The following is a 19,507-nucleotide window of genomic DNA, read 5'->3' as shown; positions in this document are numbered from 1 at the left end:
AGCAATTTCGTCTGACTCACCCTTTAATGCCTACCTCATAGGGTTGCTTGTAAGGATTGAAAAGCGTACATGGGACCAGCTAGCACAGAGCCTGGACTGCAGTGCTTCAGGTGACTAGGAAGCTCTTCCAGTATTAATAGTTGAGGAACACGAGAGGAGTTGAGGTCGGTACAATGTGTAAAGAAGGAGAAATGGCAGAATTGGGGGACTGGGTGCGGGTGGGTGATGTGGGGGAAGGTAGAAACTAGGGTGACTCCCAGATTTCTGGCCTGGGGACATGGGACTATTTACTGATACAGGGAGCGCAGGAGGAGTAGATGTGAGGAGAGAGACAATGGATCAGTACTGGCCACGTGGAATTTGTGGTGCCTCTGTAGATGTCTAATTACATGGGACTGGAGCCCAAGAGAGAAGTGTGTGCCAGAGACAGAAAACAGGGAGTCAGCTACATCCAGGGCGTATGGAACTGGGGTCCCCAGGCTCAGATGAAATCACCCAAGGTTAGCATTTGAAGTCATGTTTCCTGTGATCCCGGACCAAACACAACAACAATTGAACAAAGTGAGACGGTGAGTCGGGTTCCAACCAGCGTTTGCTGAGTCTCACACCCTCCGGGTTCCCTGCTAGGTGGGGACAGGACCGGGCAGGGAAGTCTAGACATGCGGAAGTCACCTTCCCTGTCCTCGAGGAGTCAGCAGTTAACTCAGCTTCTTTTTTATAGGGTCTCGGAGGGTGGGGGGAAACCTCTGGTTACAAAGTAGAAAAGTGAAAATGCTATGACCCATCTTGTAGGACTGGATCTCGTGGATACATCCTGACACGCCTAGCCCGACCCTTCGCGCTCATCAGTACTGCAAACAGCGATGCTGTTTTAGCCTAAAGAACATCTAGGGGAGTGGGGGAGGACACCTGGTCTGAGTGTTGCAAAACATGACGTTGATCTTCTTGTCTTTTTTTAAAGTTCAATGTAAAGTGTGGCAAGAATGCCAGGGACAGACATAAGGACTGTGGTGTTGGGAAGCAGGATGAAGCTAGGGCTGGTGGTCTGAGGCGCTTTCGGTTATAACGTGGTCGTATGTATTTGGAGGTGTGTGCATTTAGCCCGTTCATTCGCAGGAAGCCCTCAGTATTGGAGAAATGTGTTTAGCTGGAAGGGGGCTTACTCAGCAGTTGAGTGTCGTGTGTTCCAGGTGGGATCAGCTGGGATGCCCTCTGGAATCTCGGTAGGAAACTGTGGGGAAGAGAGGAAGGGGGTGGGGGTGTGAAGCTGGTGATGCCAGGGACTCTGCTGGGGTGACCCACACAGGAGCACAGAAATGTGAGGCTGCCGTCCAAGGGGACCAGCCGACAGCTGCGGGCCAGAGACAGGCCCGGTCACCAAGGGCAGCGCTGTGGCCAGTGCAGGCAGGCGTTCAGACTCCAGCCAAGCAGGTCGGGATGAGCCTCAGTGGGGAATCCGGAGGATGCTCAGGGAACCGAGGCAGAATAATAAAAATGAAGTAAAGTGAAATAATAAAGACTGATACTGTGTTAGGTACAAATGGAAGACATTATTTAATCCTCACGGTACCCATAGGAAGCAGGCCCTGTTCTTCCAGTTTTACAGATAAGGACACTGAATGCAGACAGGTTAAGTAGCTTGGCCAGGGTCGTCCAGCTAGGCCGTGTCTAGGAGACTGGAACCCCTGGCCCCGGTTCTGCTGCCCCCCACAGACACTCAAGCACAGGGACCTGGTGGGGGTGAAGGGCAGCTGCAGCCTGGGGGCCCCCGTGTGCTCGGGGATCCCCAAGGCCCGTAGGCTGCAGCTTCAGGCTCGTCCTCAGCCGGCCTGGTTGGAGCCCACGTGTTCGGGGGTGAGGGGGAGTTGGGGAGTGGGTGGGGGAGGCCAGGCAGTGAGCCGGCTGTCCTCGTGTTCCCACTCTCTTCACTCAGCTCCAGCAATAAGGGGTCGGTGTTGAGGGCAGACCTGAGAGGAAAATGGGCAGTTTCATGAAATGGCGGGCTCCTTCCTGTGAAGCAGGGTTTATAGTCCCAGGTGTGTTCTATCCAGAGTGGCTTTCTGATTGCTCACTAATGATGGATAGATTATGGCCCACATAAAGTTGCTGTTCACTAAAAGTGGGATCCATTCATTACTTTACGTGGACAACAGGCTGGGTTTGGGGCGAAGCTGGTGGAGAGGCTCCTCTCTCATCATCAGAAGCGCCGGCCTCCCTAGCAGCCCAGCGATGCCGTGTCTGCCTTCCAGGTAAATCGGAGACCACCTTCAAAAGAAAGGACAGGTGAGCCCAGGGCTGCTGCTTCGGTTCTGCCTTCTAGCTGGGTGACTGCAGGCTTCTGACTTTACACTCTGGGCCTCAGTTTCCTCATTCGCCCCAGAATGGAGATTCGAGGATTAAGTAAGGTGATTTCTCTGGAAAGCAGTGAAATTTATTATAACACCAAACAAATGTGATGTTACTTCGAGAGAGGACTTACTCCCGAGGACTCTTCGAAAGACCTCTTCAGATGCCGAATCCCGAATCCATTAGTGTGGAAAGAACTTTGGGTTGGAAATCTAGAGGTTTTATGTTTCAGGACTGCCTGTGCCAGTAGCAGTGTGGCCCTGGGCACGTCTCCAGTGTGTTTGTAAAGTGTGTGTGTGTGTGTGTGTGTGTGTGTGTGTGATGGTTCCTGGCGTGCAGGCTGGGTGTGAAGGCACAAGGCAGCTCTGGGGCTGTAGAGAAGCCCTCTTCTAACCCTGGGGGCCCCAGCAAAGGCGAGTTGAGCCCTGTCATCTGGCCTGTCACTTTGCTTTCCCACGACTCTCTCTTTCCTCATTCTACCTATTAAACAGAAGTTCAACTGCTTGGAGTTTTCCCAAAGAACATGGTTGTTATGGAAAGATCTCAGACTTTAGACTCTGACCAACTTGGTTTCAAATGATAACTTTATGCTTGTTAGCTGTGTGACGTCGGCCCTGGGACTCCACCTCTCTGAGCCTCTATTTCCTTGCAGGGTTGTTGTGAAGATTCGGTAGCTCATGGCTGTAAAGCACAGAACACAGAACATGGATTCTACAAATGGTCGTTTTTCCCTTTCCTCTTTCTCATTAATTTTGTTTCTCCAGGAGAGGTTCGTTTATCTGGCAGTCATTAGTTAGGTATGTACTAACTAACGTCCCTGGGGCTCATAAATGCCATAGTAATCAAGCTTCCTAATAATTTCATTTCAGAAAATGTTCACTGGGCACCCGCTTTTCTGGGAATAGTGAGTAAAATAAGGCTTGGTCTTTATCGTCAAGGAGCTCAGAGTCAAATGGGAGAGAGATAATAACAATGAATAATAATAATAGCCCCACCATATGTTAGCCCTGGCAAGTCACATTCTTTAACTCGTGTAATCCTCACAGCAACCCCACGGCAGAGGCACTGCTCTTACTCCCATTTTGCAGCCGAGCAAACCGAGGCACAGAGAGGTCAGAAAACTGTCGAGGGTTCCACAGCTAGTAAAGGGCAGCAGCGCTGGGCTTCGGAGTCTTAGCTCCCACAATATACTTAAAGGTGCAACTATAATACACCATAGCTGTAGACCTAAAGACACACACGCAGTCACATTACAGTGTGATGGGGATGTTTGCCACGGACGGGTTAAGATGTCACAGCCACGGGAGCACAGAGGACAGACTCGAGGGGCCATTCTGGAGGGTTATGGGCTAGGAAAGGGTTCTCAGTGGGAATCTTTGAGCTGGGCCTTTGGGGCTGAGTCGTGCAGAGGGGTGGGCGGGAGGGGCAGGAAATGAGGCTGCTGAGATGCACCTGAGCTGGGGCGGGACAAGGAAGGAGGGCCTTTTAAGCCACACTGCCGAGGAGTTGCCCCTGAGTGATGAGCTGTACTTCCTTGGGCATCATTAACGTTATTTCTTTTAAACTGTTCAAGTAAATCCAGGACACTCATCAGTGATAAAACAAACAGGCTTTTTTGGTGGTGGTTGTTTGTTTTGTTTTACCATTTAGGTTTTCTTAATTGGACCTCTTGGAAAGCCAGGGAGTGAGAGAGTGTTTGACAGGTGCAGTGATAGTTACTCCCATGGGGCCCATAGCTCCCCTGCTAAGCACTGGCCTGAGGGTTTTCTTTGGCTACTCTTCCTTCAGTTCACCATATGCACGTCTGAGTTTAATCTCGGAGTCTCAGGCCTGCCAGACAGCGGTTGTTATTTTTGCTAACACGGGGAGAGTCGCCGTTATCAACATTAACCATCTATATGAGTGATTGGACCACACAGTCCTGTTCCAATGAACAGTGAGCGGCTTGAGGGAGGAGGTGACGTAAAATCCTAAACTGGCTTTGTGGCTACAGGTGCTCAATTAGTAGTCAGTGAGGTGAGCTGCTCGTCTCCCCCCTCCCCCCAACCCCAGACCCGCTCCTCTTCCTGTGTCCCCTAAATCTATAAACGGTACCATCCCCCCCACCCTGCTGACAACCCTCTCTTTCCCCTTCACCTCCATCCAGCCACCAGCTGCCCCCGAATCCACCTCTACCATTTCTGCATCCCAGCCCTGGCGCCACTGCCCAGCTCAGGCCCTCGGGCCTTGGATGGCCCTGTATCTTCCTGCAACTAGTCTCCTCCCTGCCAAACCGTCCTCCTCACGGATGCCAGAGTGATATGGGTGCCGTGTCCCCACTAGTTGCCTACAGATCAAGTAAAACACAAGGTGTCTGGGAAACTTTTCTGCCTGTTCCCGCCTTGCATTCGTTCCCAGGTTCATCTCTCCCTCTCCGTACTTTCCCTGTGTAACCGGGTCCATCACGGAGGCTTCCTCCATCATCCGGGGGCCTGACCACACCAGACCTCTCTCCTTCCTCCTACCCTCCCTGCCGGCGTCCATTCAGGCTCGTCCTCTCTGCCCGCCATGTCTACCCAGTCCAGTCCAGTCCAGCCAGAGGGATGTTTCTCCGGAACACATCAAATTGTGTAATTAAGTTCTCAGAACCCTTCCGGGGCTCACCATCACTTCGAGACATTGTCCAAACTCCCCTAAAATGATATTCAAGACCCTTCCTATCAGGCCCTGCGTCCTCCCCAAGCTTGATCTTCTTCCATTGCCCTACTTCACACACATCCCGCATTCATTCTAGACATGGGCTCAGGAAACTGAGTGCCTGCATTCAAAACCTGGTTCCACATCCTTTAGGCTGTGTGACCTTTGGCAAGTTACTTAACCTCTCTGGGCCTCTGTTTCCTTATCTGTAAAATAGAGTTGTAGAGGGTTAAATGAGATAATACTTCGAACGGCACCTGCCCCATAGGAAGTCCCCGTTCGTGTGTACTAATGTTGTTTTTGCTGTGGTGATCTGGCCCCTGTAAGTCTCCCGAGTGGGTTTTCCAGGGCGCTTCCCACTCCACTCGCTGGCTGTTCTCCAGCCATCAGAACGTATGTGGCTCTCTCCTGCCTTCGCAAAACCGCACCCCGGCAGCACATTACCTGTTCTTCCTTCCCGCCTCGCCTGTCCATCTCCCACCCTGCCCCTTCCTGCCTGGCCCTCGGAAACCTGACTCTAGAGCGCCTCCTTCTCGCCTGCCTCAGAAATCGCCTGGCACCCTGGGAGTAGGAATTTGCCTGCACCAGGTGCGAGGCTGCCTTGGCCAAGGCTGGAAGGGGCTGCTCCCTGCCCCCTGTCCAGCATGTACTTTGTGACATCTGCTTGTCTACCAGAGGCTTGTTTTTGCCGAAGATCTGCTCCCTGTGCCCGTGACACCAAGGGTCTCAGTTGCTAAGATTGGATGCAAATCCACCTGTGTGACAGAGGACTGCTCTAACTGGCTTTGACTTCCCTGGTATTGCAGACATGGTATTTCTTCAGCAATTGTCCTCTTACCCGCCCCTCGCTGCTAATAATGTTTTGTGGCTTGGTATTCGGTGGCTGAATTCCTCTCCTGAAATATTTTAGCTCGCTTCTCCCAGATGCCCAGCTGACTTCCTCAAGTGCCTCATGAATCTCCCATGCAGAGCTCCTATTCGTGTACAGCATCCAATGCGCTGATCCCAGCAGCCCAGTATCAGCCCTCTGCTGACCAGTGTCACTTGCGTGTTTGTAACACAGCCGCCCACTGTGGTGATGTCAAGATAAATCATTGTTCAGAACCTGTTCGCTGGCAGAAGCCAGGGACCTCAGTGTGACCCCCTTTATTGTATAGGTGGGAAAACTTTTTTTTCTCTTTTGAAAAAACAAAGCCCAGGAGGTTAGGTGACTTTCTCACAGTCGCAACAGTCAGAAATTACCTGACTAAATTGGGACTAGAATCCAGAGTTTCTGGTTTTCACTTCAGTATTCTTTTGAACTCACCAAAAGCTATTTCTTTTCTTTTTTTAATTAAATTTTTAAAAAACTTACAGTGGTAAAACATGCATAACGTAAAATTTACCATCTTTACCATTTTTAAGTGTACAGTTCAGTAGTATTAAGTGTATTCATTTTGTTGTACAACCGTAGCCATCATCCATCTCCGGAACTTCTTCCATCTTCCCAGACTGAAGCTCTACCCATCACACACTCACTCCCCATTCCTCCCTACTCCCCGTCTTTGGTAACCACCATTCCACTTTCTGTCTCTATGAAGTTGACTACTGTGGGTACCTCATACAAGTGGAACCATATAGTATCTGTCCTTTTGTGTGATGGCTTCTTTCACTTAGCGTAATGTTTTCAAGTTTCATGGTAGCGTATGTCAGAATTTCCTTCCTGTTTATAGCTGAATAATACTCAATTGTATGTATGTACCACATTTTGTTTATCCATTCATCTGTCAGTTGACATTTGGGTTTCTCCCACCTTTTGGCTGTTGTCAGTAATGCTGCAATGAACATGGGCGTTCAAATATTTGTTCGCCAGAAGCTATTCCTTATGAAAATATAATTAGAGATACTTGCTGCTACCTACTGTTGCCACTTGTATTTTTTTTTCCTAATGGTAAGTTTGGAAAATACTAAAAAACACACAGTGAAGAATATAAAAGTTGCTAATTTTATGTGGTATATACTTACAGGATTTTATACTCATGTTGCCCATGATTATAAAAGGTTTATACAGACTGAGAGAGAATTTTAACAGGTAGCCCAATCTGTGTATTAGGGAGAATGCTTGAAATATATTTAAGGGACAGACAGCATAAGAACTGAGTGTGACCTTGGCCAACCATGGCATTTTGGAGATGAGTTTATTCAAAGTATGAGCTTACCTTAACAGTAATACAGAGGGAACTTTTTGTGGTGGTGCTTCCTTAAGACTATTTTAACATCTTCTTTAAAAAAAATTTTTGTTGGAGTATAGCTGATTTACAATGTTGTGTTAGTTTCAAGTGTACAGCAAAGTGAATCAGTTACATCTATCTATCTATCTATCTATATCTCAACTCTTTTTTTAGATTCTTTCCCCATATAGGTCATTACAGAGTATTGAGTAGATTTCCCTGTGCTACACAGTAGATCCTTATTAGTTATCTGTTTTATATATAGTAGTGTGTATATGTCAGTCCCAATCTCCCAATTTATCCCTCCCCACCCCCTTACCCCCTGGTAACCATAAGTTTGTTTTCTACATCTGTAACTCTATTTCTATTTTGTAGATAAGTTCATTTGTAGCTTTTTTTTTTTAGATTCCACGTATAAGTCAGACAGAGAAAGACAAATATCATATTTTAACATCTTAATAGAGTATCTTACTGCTAAGAAGAGTCGAATTTTGAATGGGGGTCTTTCCCAGTCACATTTCTTAAATATCCACTAGAGGGCAGTAAAAGACATAAAAATTTTCAACAGGGCCGATGAGTGCCTGGCAATCAGGTCACTGCATCCTCTTTGCATCTCTCTCAGCTATCCGTGCATACAGTTACAAGATGATGAATTTCCCATCCAAGAGTATGTTTGGGTGAAACTGGCGGTACCGTCAGCTGTAACCCAATTGCAAGTCTTCCTCACATTCAGGCTAACATTAAGGCGTAGAACTTCATTCAACGTGTTGGGCCCAGATTGTATTTTTATTTAATTCACGCTCGTCCAGCGATTCTCAAATGGAGTGAACGTCAGAATTACCTGTCCTGCTTTTTCCCAAATACACATGCCCAGGTCTCATCCCAGATCTAGAAAATCCGAATTTCTGGGGCTGGGGCCTAGTTATATAGACTGTCTTTAGATTCCGGCCCATGAGGAGGGGTCACCCTTGAGTAAAACCTCAGAGGAAAGTGAATGTGAATTCTGGAATGTTTTTTTTCTCTTTTGAAAATAGAAGTTGCCGAAGGGTCTGGTGGCTTTGGGAACCACATGCAGAACAGCTGTGAAGTTTTCCCATAAATGGTGCCTGTAGTGGACCAAGCCAGGAGCCCAGACAGAGGATCTGGAGTTGGGGCAGGCCTGGCCAACTCAGGATCTGCAGTTACAGTTCCAAGAAGGCCATGCTCCGGGACCAAACTGTGCAGAGTGAGGCCAGAGCTCAGATACTGTCTGCTATATTAAGAGAATCTTTCCTCTAGTATTCAGGGAAAAGAAACCTTTCATTTTACCTCAGCAGAGGTAAAGATGGCACAGAGGACCTGCCGTGAGGTCAAAAAGACTCCAGTTCTCATGCTAACCTTCCCACTAGCCAGTTAGGGAGCCCAAGGCAAGTTATGTCACCTCTCTGAGCCTCAGCTTCCCTGTTTGAATTATTAAGGATTAGATACCATTGATCTCTGAGGATCCTTCCGGTTCTAAAAATTCAGTGATTCTATGAGTATTAATAACCTTGATTTGTATGGCTCTCCTCTGGCAAAGAGCCGAAAAAATATTCAGTAATGCAACGAATGACAGAGACTATTGACCACGTAGTTTAATTTATTTAAGGCATATGCACTGAATTCAAAGGAGAAAATATTGCAGCCAATAATATATTGAGCTGTTAGTATCTTCAGCATAGCAAAAGCTTTCCGGAGGGAAAAATTACCCATTAGTGCAAACCTGACGTTTTTTACTTCCTGATCCATAGCTGCCGTTTCTCCAGTACGTGTATGTTTACTGTAAAGGGCCAAACGTATGACTGCTTCGGGTGAATATGAAATAACTACATAAGCATCAAGGTCACTGGCGCAAAGAAGGCTCCGTGGAGGGCCCTGGGAGGCTGGCATTGATCTCCTGTGAAGTTCCATTCTCGAATCCTGCTGACACGGGGAAACAGTTGGTGTGGACCATTATTAAAGCTTTAAGTGTTTCTCCATTGTTAAAGATCTTTTACAAGCCCGGAGTAACTGATAGTGCCCAAGGAATTGGCAAAAGCTTCACTTAGAAATATAGGCTGGCCAGAGAGATAAGGAAAACCCAGAACACAGTTGTCCTGGGTTGGGCTTACGCAGCAAAGGTGCGTATCCGGTCGAGTCCAGCTCTGGGGCAAGCCGGCACCGCTCTGAGTTAGGGTTCAGAAAGGAAGGAAAGCTCGTTCAGGGGCTCTTTCATACCAGAAGCTGCAGAGAGAGCGGCTCCCTCTTTCAACTTCACCTTTAAATTTCCTCCAGCTCGTCCCCCAGGATAAGCGTCTGGGGCAACTGGGTGTGTGTTGAGTGATGCAGACCCGCAGATCCAGACTTAGCTGCACTGGTCGAGTGCCCAGGGTAATTCTGTGGGTGTCCTGCTGCCCTGGAGCTAGGAGGAGAGCAACTCTTAGGATGACAGAATCCGGTTTCAAAAGGTCTCAACAGATTAAAGGTGGGTGTCCTGCTGACCTGGAGCTAGGAGGAGAGCAAATCTTAGGATGACGGAATCCGGTTTCAAAAGGTCTCAACAGATTAAAGGACTGGCTGAGTCATGATGAACTTAATGAGAGATATAGACGGTAAACTAACAGCTCCCGTGCCGCCCTTCTGTGTAGTGTTGTGTTCCGCCCTGTGCACATTTCAGTCGATTTCCTCTTTACGATGACCCAGGGAGGAAAGATTTTTATATCCCCATTTTTAAAACGAGGAAACTGAGACATGGAAGTACAGAGGGGGGCGCAAGCACTTCAGAGCCCTCGATCTCGATTCCAGTCCCAGTTCTGCCCCTCAGTCTACCGGCAACTTACTTCATCTTTGAAAAATAGCACCAGCCAGGCTTTATGGCCGCCTTTCATGTGTCAGGTTCTGTGGGCTTCGCCCTTTGCATTTATCGTCTCATTTAATCCTCAGAGCAATCTTTCTCCTATTTTACAGATGAGGGAGGCACAGATAAGTAACTTGCCCAAGGTCACACAGTAAGTAGCAGGGCCAGGATATGAGCCCAGGCAGTCTGACTCCCAGGCCTGTGCTCTTCACAAGTACGGTACCGTCTCGGTTTCCTGTGCCATGAAAAGGGAACAGCCGTATGTTCTGTGAGGGGTAGAGGAAATAACTTATGTAAAGTGCCTCATGTAGTCGCCACACACGGTCGGCATGATAGATAGTGCTAGGCTGTCATCGTCACCATCACTATACCGTCATCGGTTAGATGACTCGCTCAGGGTTAGAGCTAATAACCGGCAAAGACCTGGCATTCATACCCAGGTCCTGTGACTGAAAATCCGCTGGACTGTGGGGGACAAGATCTGGGGCAGTTTTTAGGTCACTGTCTCAGTGCCTAGTACAGTTTTTACCTCCCTGGTAGGTGTTGCGTGAGTCCTCACATAGGTGGGGCCTGTTTTTTTCACTCATTCACCGAACATTTGACGAGGTCCTGCTGTGTCTCGAGGGACCAGGGAGGACAAGAATACAGTGCTAACCATCCTTTTTCTCCCCCCAGGTTCGAATGGTGAAAGATGGGGACCCCTCCTGGAAGCCCACTTTTATTGTGAAACCTGATAGTGGTTGTCAGGGTGACGGAATCTACCTCATTAAAGACCCCAGTGACATCCGCCTGGCAGGGACCCTCCAGAGCAGGCCGGCGGTGGTCCAGGAGTACGTCTGCAAACCTCTCCTTATCGACAAGCTCAAGTTTGATATCCGTCTGTATGTCCTACTGAAGTCCTTAGAGCCCTTAGAGATTTATATAGCCAAAGACGGACTCTCGCGGTTTTGCACAGAGCCCTACCAGGAGCCTCACCCCAGAAACCTGCACCACATCTTTATGCATTTGACCAACTATTCATTGAACATCCATAGCGGTAATTTTGTCCATTCGGACAGTACCAGCACAGGCAGCAAAAGGACTTTCTCTAGCATTCTTTGTAGGTTGTCTTCCAAGGGTGTTGACATCAAGAAGGTCTGGTCTGATATCATCTCCTTGGTGATTAAGACTGTCATTGCCCTGACTCCAGAGCTCAGAGTGTTCTACCAGTCGGATATCCCCGCAGGGAGGCCGGGGCCCACGTGCTTCCAGGTAACCGTCGCCAATTTCCAGCCTGAACTCTTGACCTTGATGGGGCCTTCGGAGGGCTCCCTGGCCTCGTGTGGGATGAGGGATGGGGTGGGACGGCCAGAGGGATGGAGGGGTTGTTGCTGCCACGGGCTTTGGTGTGAAACCGGGGTCCAACTTCCTGCTTTCTCTTTGCTGGCTGTGTAATCTGGAGCAAGTTACTTCCATTTTCCTACCTGTAAAATGGAACCAGGAGTACCTCCCTTAAAGGACGCTTGTAAGAGTCAAACGAGATGTATGGAAAACGCAGTGCCTCCCGTTCATTTGTTCATTCTTTCTTCTAGCAGTTTTTACCACCTGCTTAGTAGGGGCCAGGCACTGTTCAAGGCAGTAAGTCAGGTCCCTGCTGGCTGATGCAGAGAGTCTGCTATCGTGGGAGACAAATAAGTTAAAAAGCAATTCGTATAAAGTGTCACAAGTGCTAGAATAGAGTAGGAAGTGTCCCAGGCGCTGTGAGATTGGGGGACCGTCTAACATTTTCTGAGTGGGAATGAGGGTGGCTGGGAAGACTTCCCAGAAGTAGCAGCAGTTAAGAACCTGGAGTAAGAGTTAGATGGAGCAGGTGAGGCTGGATAGGGCTGGGGAGACGAAGCATCCTAGGGGAGAGATGTTTGCAGCCTTAGAGGTGAGTATGGCTGGAGGGTGGGGTTTGAGGCAGAGATATGGAGGGAGATGAGGAAGATAAGGTGGAAGAGATAGGTAGGAGGTATGTCCTGGAAAGCTACGGGCAGTAGGGGCCACAGGAGGGTGCTAGCCCGGCACCGATGCACTCAGGTTTGTGTGTTGCAAAGAACCAACTGGCCGCAGGGTGGAGAGTGGATTGTGGGGAGACTGGGAGCGGGGTGGAGGGGGGAACTGGTGAGCCGACTGCTTTCCTACGAGCAAGAGAGGATGCTGGCTTGGATTGGGAAGGGCTTGGTGGAGTTGGAGAGAATAGATTTGAGAGCCATTGAAGAGGTAGAATGGCCAGACTTGGTGATCGGCTGGGGCTGGGGGGCAGAGGAGAGATGGTGGCAGGGGGGGCGTGGGGAGAACCCAGAACAACTCCCAGGCTTAGGCGCTTGGGTGGATGGAGAGAAGCCACCGATGGGGGACCAGCTTGTAGTGGCAGTGGGGGCAGGAGTTGGACTTGAACTTGCCTTTGAAGGACCTGCGTGACATCCAGGTGGGGAGGTTGGGTGGACATTGGGCATCTGGGCCTGGAGTTCGGGAGAGAGAGATCTGGGCAGGAGAGAGATTGGGAACATCAGCGTTTGGATGGTCACTGAGCCCTGAGCGGCTACAGGGTGAGAAGAGGCCAGGAAGACCCCCATGAGCACTGCCATTCAAGTAAGGGACAGGCAGGGGGAAGGGGGGCAGCAAAGGAGGCCAAGAAGAAGTGGCTTGAGCCATAGAAGGGATGTCAGGAGAGGAAGCAGCCTAAATGCTTGGAGAAGAAGCACGCGGGGGCCGGCCATGGCAAACGCTGCTGAGATGTCGTGTCAGACCCGAACGGAAAGTGCCCATTGCACTTTCTGACCCGTGGGGTGATGGGACAGGGCGATGGTAGAGGACGAAGCCAGTGTGCGGTCGGGGAGGAGATGGGAATGGGGGTGGCGCATTCTTCCAGATCCTTTGGCCATGAAGGTTGTGGCGGGGGACTCGGAGTCCAGGCCCTTGGTAGGCACACAGTTTCCTGCCACCAGATAAATCGGAGTAGGGAACAGACGGTACGAAGGAACACCTCCGGGACCCTCTCCATCCAATCTTTAAAGTTATTTTGTAGCAGTTAGTGTATAAGAAAGAATACATGGAACACGTATGTAAGCTACAAAGCAAAACCACCAATCATCATCCCCAGCCCATCCCCCAACCCAAGAGCCCCAATTACTGTGCTTCTCCCCCATCCCATTTCTCAGCCCGAGGTAATCATGGTCCTGAATTTTAGGTTTATCATTTCCTTGCTTCAAAAAATCCTTTTAGTATACGTGAATGTGTCCCTAGGCAGTATATTATTTTGCTTTGCTTGTTTTTGAGCTTTATAAAAATACTACGGTCAAGTCCATAGACTTCTGCAACCTTCTCTCCCGCTCTGTGTTGAGGTGGGTCGTTGGTGCTCTTTCATCTGCACTGCTGGGTCTTCCATTGTAAATACACGCACTGCGTTCATCAGTCCTTCCGTCAATGAACATTTGAGTTGTTTCTGGTCCTTTACCTAAGACTGTGGCAGGAGAGAAACGGGTAGCGTGGAAGGGAGGGGAGGCAGTGGGGCAGCGCCTCTGATGGGTGGGGTGTTCCTTCAGCAGGAGAAGAGGAGGCTGGTCCCAAGGTGCGGCCCCAGATCCAGAGAGGTGACCCGGGCGGCTGGACACCCGTCAGCGGGATTTTCAGGCAGGCTGGCAGAAGCCTTTGCAGGGGGAATTCAGGCAGTGATCAGTTCCAGGAAGGGCTAATTGTCACCCAGAGGTCTGTCCTTAGGCACTTGTCTCCAGGTTCTTGTTCCCAGGCAGGGTGTCTAGCTCAGCCATCAGGTAGGTGGTTTAGGGCCTTAGAAAAGGGAAGTGGGCAGAGCTCAGAGGCAGGACCAGAGAAAACAAGTCCTGGCTTGAGCCATCAGAAGGTTAGGGCGAAGGAGAGAGTTGCAACTTGGAGGCACCCAGGGGTCATCCCAGGGGACTGTGTGGTCACATCTGTTCGACAGTGACAGCTATTCCAGGAGTATCATGTGGGCCGGCCTGCGTGGCCAAGCCACAGAGCCCTGGCACAGCGAGGGTGCAGGGTGGAGGGCCAGGGCGGTGGTTTTGCTGCTTGTCTTGCTGTGGACAGGCAGCATGCGGCGGCCATGGGGTGGAACCAGGGGCCCAACTGGAGGGCAGACAGGGAGGGAGCCACTGGTTTGGACAGATCACGTCTAGCAAATGGAACCACGGCCCTGTGGCCGTTTTCCACTGCCTGGCCACACTACGTGCTGCCAGGCCTGGGGTCAGGAGAGGAGCACAGGGCCGGAAGTAACCCTCCGGGAGGATCTCGTCCTCTTCCCAGCGGTGGGACCTCGGGCACGTTTCTTCACCACCCTGAGCCTGTTGCTTTCTCTGTGAATCCCCTACACTCACTTCCCTCCCTGCCTTCTTTGGAGGAGTGTGAAGTAATGAAGGCGAAGGTATAAAGCGTTAGATGTTTAAAATCTGTTTTATCGTATATTTCAGATTCATAGTGATTGAGAAAGTAGTATCTTTTTCTCCTTGGATTCCTCTCTTGCTTTCTTTAGTCTTATCACTTGTTAAAACACTTGGTAGTTTGGGTCTCAAGCACCTGAACTGACTTGGAACCCAACGATTTAGGGACAACATATGGTCTGCCATTGCCTTGCTGTGTTAATTTATTTTAGTCACTTCTCTGTGCCTCAGTTTCCTCACCTGCCTCACAGAGTTGTTGTGTGACTCACACAAGATAAAGATGATGAAGTGCTTTGTGAACTCTAATGTTCTGTGCATACATAATGAATTATTTCTTTGTCATGGACGCCCGTTTTGCTTGTAGCCTGGGCCTGGCCCGTATTGTAGCATTCCCGGACATACACTCAAAGCCAAGAAAATTACATTTATCTTAAACATGTGACCGTGACCCCTTTCCAATCACAGCCGCAATAACTACTTGGGAAATCGTGATGGCCCAGAGCAGGGGCTGGCGCAGCCAGGCTGTGGGCAGGTTTCCTGGAATCTGTTGCCTAGGAACGTGGCTGCCCTGTCATTCTGGCCCGTCCCCCTGTCATTGCCCAGGCAGCCCCAGCAAGATATCCCCCTGTCAGTCTTCTTGAGGACAGCTCTGTGAGCCTGGCTTAAAGAGCCAGGTCCGTCTGGGCGTAGATGATTCATGTGGCAGAAATGCACGCACAGAGGAAAGGTTTCTAGCTCAGCTTTCACGGACATTCTTTCCCAATTTCATCGCTTGGTTTCTATCTTCCTCTAGCTCCGGGTCCACTACTCTCCTTGGCCGCGATCCTTTCCCTTCAGTGTCGGGAGGAGGCACCTTCCCTAAAGGCTGAGGTGCTTCTCCTTTTCCTTCTTTGCGCTTTTGATCTCCTCCCTCCCCGTCAGCCCCAGACACCCCACGGGAAGGAGGCAAAGGAGCAGCCTTTGCTCACGCTCCGGCTCGGGTTTCGTTCTCGGATGTCCCGGGCTTGAGCTAACCCCAGCTCCTCCTTCCAGCAACTCTAGCTGGAGAGCTTGGCACGTTAACCTTTCTCTGCCTCAGTTTCCTTATCTGCAAAGAGAGATAATATTGTATTTGGACCGGCCTTCCAGTTGTTGTGAGACTGAATGAGAGAAAGCTGTGTGGAATTCCAGCAGGTAGGAATCCCTTAATGAATGATATTATTATTACATTGTTTGTTATCTGTAACAACAATTGTTCTCAAACTGGTCTGTGAAGAAATGCCTTGAACTTACGGGGAAACCATGAAATATTCACATTTCCAACTTAATGGAACGCCGGTATTCCAACGACCACAGTTTGAGAAACAAGTCCTGGCACTGGTTGCCTCCCAGCCTGGCCCCAGCCTCGCTTCCCCGTCCTCCCTGAGGCCCGCGAACCCACCGAACGAAATGATTCCTGTCTCCTGGACGTCATTGGTGTTTCCCCCAGTTCTGCCTGTTTGTTCTGTCTTGGCTGCCACGCTCTCTCCTCTTCTCCCTCCTTTTTGAAATTCAGTGCTGACAAGATGGTGCTCAAATCCCACCTTCTCTGTAAAGCCTTCCTTGACCACTTCTGACATTTAAGCTTTTTTCTTCTTCAAGCCGCATTTGCTGGTCACCCACTGAGACAAACCCTGAGCTAGCTGTGGGCCATGTGGTTCTGGATAAGATGCAGTCTGTCCCTAAGAGGTGCACTGTGTAGTGGGGAGACTGCCACGTGGGAGTAATAAATGCTGTAAGGGGGCAGGTACAGGATGCAGGGAGAGCACAGAAAAGGGGAGCAGTTAACTTTGCCAGTTAACCCAGTCAAGGAAGGCTTCCCGGAGAGGAGATGCTCCAGCTGGAGCTTAAGGCACGGAGAGAATTTGCCAAGCAGAGAACAGTGAGTGACACCACACCCTCCTGGTGTCCCTCCTCTCTCAGCTGCGGCTCCTCAGCCCCTTCTTCTGCGCCTGCCAGTGATGGCGATCCCAGCTCCTCTCCTCGTGTCTACAATCGCTCTCTAAATGATCTCTTCTAGCCCCATGGCTTTAAGTACCAGCTATGTGCTGGTCACTCCTGTATTTGTGTCTCCTGTCTTGACTTCTGCTTGAGTTCCACACTGGTCTATCCAACTGCCCACTTCACTTTTCTACTTGGATTTCTGGTGGGCATCTCACACTTGACATGTCCAAAATCAAACTCTTGATTTCCCTTCCATACTTACTCTCCCACTGTCTTTCCTATTTCAGTAAAGGAATAGCATTCAGTTACTCAGACTAAACCCTGCCCCCCCCCGGCCCCCCAGTTTTAGTATTTCTTCTTTTCTTCTCCTTCCCACATTTAATCCATAAGCAACTCTTGCAGATATACTTTAAAATGCATCCTAAATGTAACCACTTCTAACCAACTCCCCTGCTGCCATCCCAGTCTAGACAGCCATCACCTTGTACTTGGATCACTGCAGTAGCCTCCTAATTGGTGTTCCTTTTCCCACCCTTGCTGCTTGTAGCCTATTATTCTCACTGTAGCCAAAGTCATTCTTTTAAAACATGTCAGATCAAATTACTTCCCTGTGTAAACTCTCCAGTGGCTTTCTCATTGCACTTAAAATCCTGGCTCCTTACCATGGCCTACAAGATGCTGCATGATATGTCCCCTGTCATTCTATCTGACCTCATCTCCTATCTCCCTCTTGCTCACTCCTTGCTGTTTATCAGAAGTGGCCTTTGTTCTTGCCATTCCTCCTGCCTGGAAGGCTCTTCCTCAGCTCTTCAAATAACTCATTTGCTCACTTCATTCAGTCCCTGTTCATACGTCACCTGCCAAATCTTTTGCTTCTGGTCATGATGGAGTAACAAAGACTGGACTTAGCCTTCTTTAGAAAACAACTAGAATAACACACAAAATGGATGAAATAAGTGTTTTCAGATTTTGGACAACACTTAGTTATGCATTGTGATCCCCGAGGAAATGGGGGAAAAAGCCAAGATGTGTCTCCGGTTGCCTCAGCTTTCTGTCTGGAGGCAATCTCCAGAAGATGGGCAAGGGTGGGGGCACCTAAACAGAGCCTTGTGATATCAGTGAATTGAGGAAATGGAGATCAAAGTTCAGGAATGCCGACGTGGTTAGGATTCTGTGGGCAGAATTCTGAAAGGTAGGGACCCAACCAGGAAAAGAGCTCCAGGAACCTGCGTGGGATCCCTGTGCATCTTTGCCAAGTGCTGGGCCATTCATATGTGGAAGGTTAATCCACAGAGCTGCGCAAAGAATGACCAGGGAACTGAGAAGCTGAACTACTTACAGAGCTCACACAGAGCAGGGAGGTGTTCAAGCTCCAAAGTCAGGGTGGAGAGTGCTTGGTGGTTACTGGACACATTCAATGGAGACTCCAGAGAAGTTCTGCCTTAATGGACTGAAGCTTCCCTGGAATGAAGGTTACTCTAGGCCCAACCTAGTAAAGCTTGAATAATAGGCCTTGAAGGTATCAAAATAATCTGCAAATAATTGACTGTCTAAAAACCTAGCACTTTTTAAAAGAAGGCAAAATCCAGACACTGAGCATTAAATGTCCAGCTTCCAATAAAAACCCACTAGATATTCCACAAGGCAGGAAAAGGCAACCCATACCTAAAGAGAAAATCAATAGAAACAGACCCATAAATATTAGAAATAATGAAACTAGTAGGAAAAAGATGTTAAAACAGCTATTACAACTATGTACAAAAATTTAAAGGAAAATATGAGCTTAATGTAGAGAGAAATGGAGCTATTAAAAAAGAACAAAATGGAACTTCTAGGAACCAAATGGAAGAAAATATCTGTAATGAAAATTTCACTGGACAGGATTAATAGCAGATTAGATTCTGTAGAAGAAATGATCAGGGAACTTGAAGACATAGCAATAGAATTTATTCAAAATGAAACAGAGAGAGCAAAGTGACAGGAAAAATAAATGAACAGACCCTGAGAACAGACCCTATGGTACAATATCGATGGTCTAACATATGTGTAATTGGAGTTCCCTGAGCAGAAGAGACAAGGAAGATACAGGAGACTATTTGAAGAAATGGCCACACACACAAACATGTGCGCACACACACCAAGGCTTATCATAATCAAATCAGTGATGATAAGAAAATCTTAAAAGCAGCTAGAGAGACAAATTATGTTTAGAGGAACAAAGAATAACCAACAAGTTCTCATCAGAAACTGTGCAAACCGGAAGAAAATGGGATGACAAATGTCACCTTCTTAGAAAGGCCTTCCCTGACCACCAGACTGTCCCCTCCATCCACTGTATCACACTCTATGTTCTTACGTTGTTTTAATTATTCACTTGCTTGTGGTCTCTCTCCTAGAATGTAAGCTCTAAGAGGGCAGGAGTTAAAACATACCTTGTCTTATTTGCTGTTTGATCCCCAGTGCCTAGAATAGTACCTAGGGTTTGGTAGGTGCTCAGTAAATATTTGATAAATAAAGTTGTCTTTTAAGTAGAAAAGCACAAAGAGAGCAGTAAAGCATCCTAGAGCTACCAATAGTTTAGCACAATTAGAGCCCAAGATGTGCAGCAGTGAGTGCAAGAAAATAAAGCTAGAGTCTGAGACAGACTCTGGTCATAGAGGAATTTGCAGGACATGTTCTGGAACTTGGACTTCCTTCTGTGAGCAGGGATTTTTAGGCAGATGAGTGCTAATATTTTATTTGCCTTTATAAAAATTACTCTGGCATCCCCTTGTGCCAGGTCAGTTAGAGGGGCGAGTTTGAGAGCAGGGAAACTAATGGGGAAGGTATTAAAGTAGTCCAGGTGAAAGATGGTGCAGGCTTGATCTAGACTAGGAGCAGCAAGGGATGGGCCAGATCTCGAAATCTCTTTAGAAGGTAGAATGTACAGAGTTGGTGAGCAGCTAGGTGTAAAGGAGGAAGGAGAAATGTTGGCTGACTGCTGCTGGCACAAAGTCCCTCACAGGCTACAGTTATGA

The 19,507-nt window shown here is 48.7% G+C and overlaps 1 protein-coding gene across 6 annotated transcripts in view; it reads left to right on the top strand.

The window, feature by feature from the left end:
• TTLL11 (tubulin tyrosine ligase like 11) overlaps positions 1-19,507 on the top strand; it is a 266,029-nt gene that overhangs the window by 86,946 nt on the left and 159,576 nt on the right. For all 6 annotated transcript variants that reach the window (XM_073806536.1, XM_073806534.1, XM_073806535.1 and 3 more), the window contains one exon: positions 10,762-11,337. In XM_073806536.1, the coding sequence (XP_073662637.1) occupies positions 10,762-11,337 (576 nt within the window). The remainder of the gene's footprint in view (positions 1-10,761; positions 11,338-19,507) is intronic.

Source organism: Tursiops truncatus, chromosome 6 (genome assembly GCF_011762595.2).
Source record: "Tursiops truncatus isolate mTurTru1 chromosome 6, mTurTru1.mat.Y, whole genome shotgun sequence".
Taxonomy (NCBI): Eukaryota; Metazoa; Chordata; class Mammalia; order Artiodactyla; family Delphinidae; genus Tursiops; species Tursiops truncatus.
The sequence above is the reverse complement of the archived record's forward strand: the minus strand, read 5'-3'. Positions and strand labels throughout refer to the sequence as shown.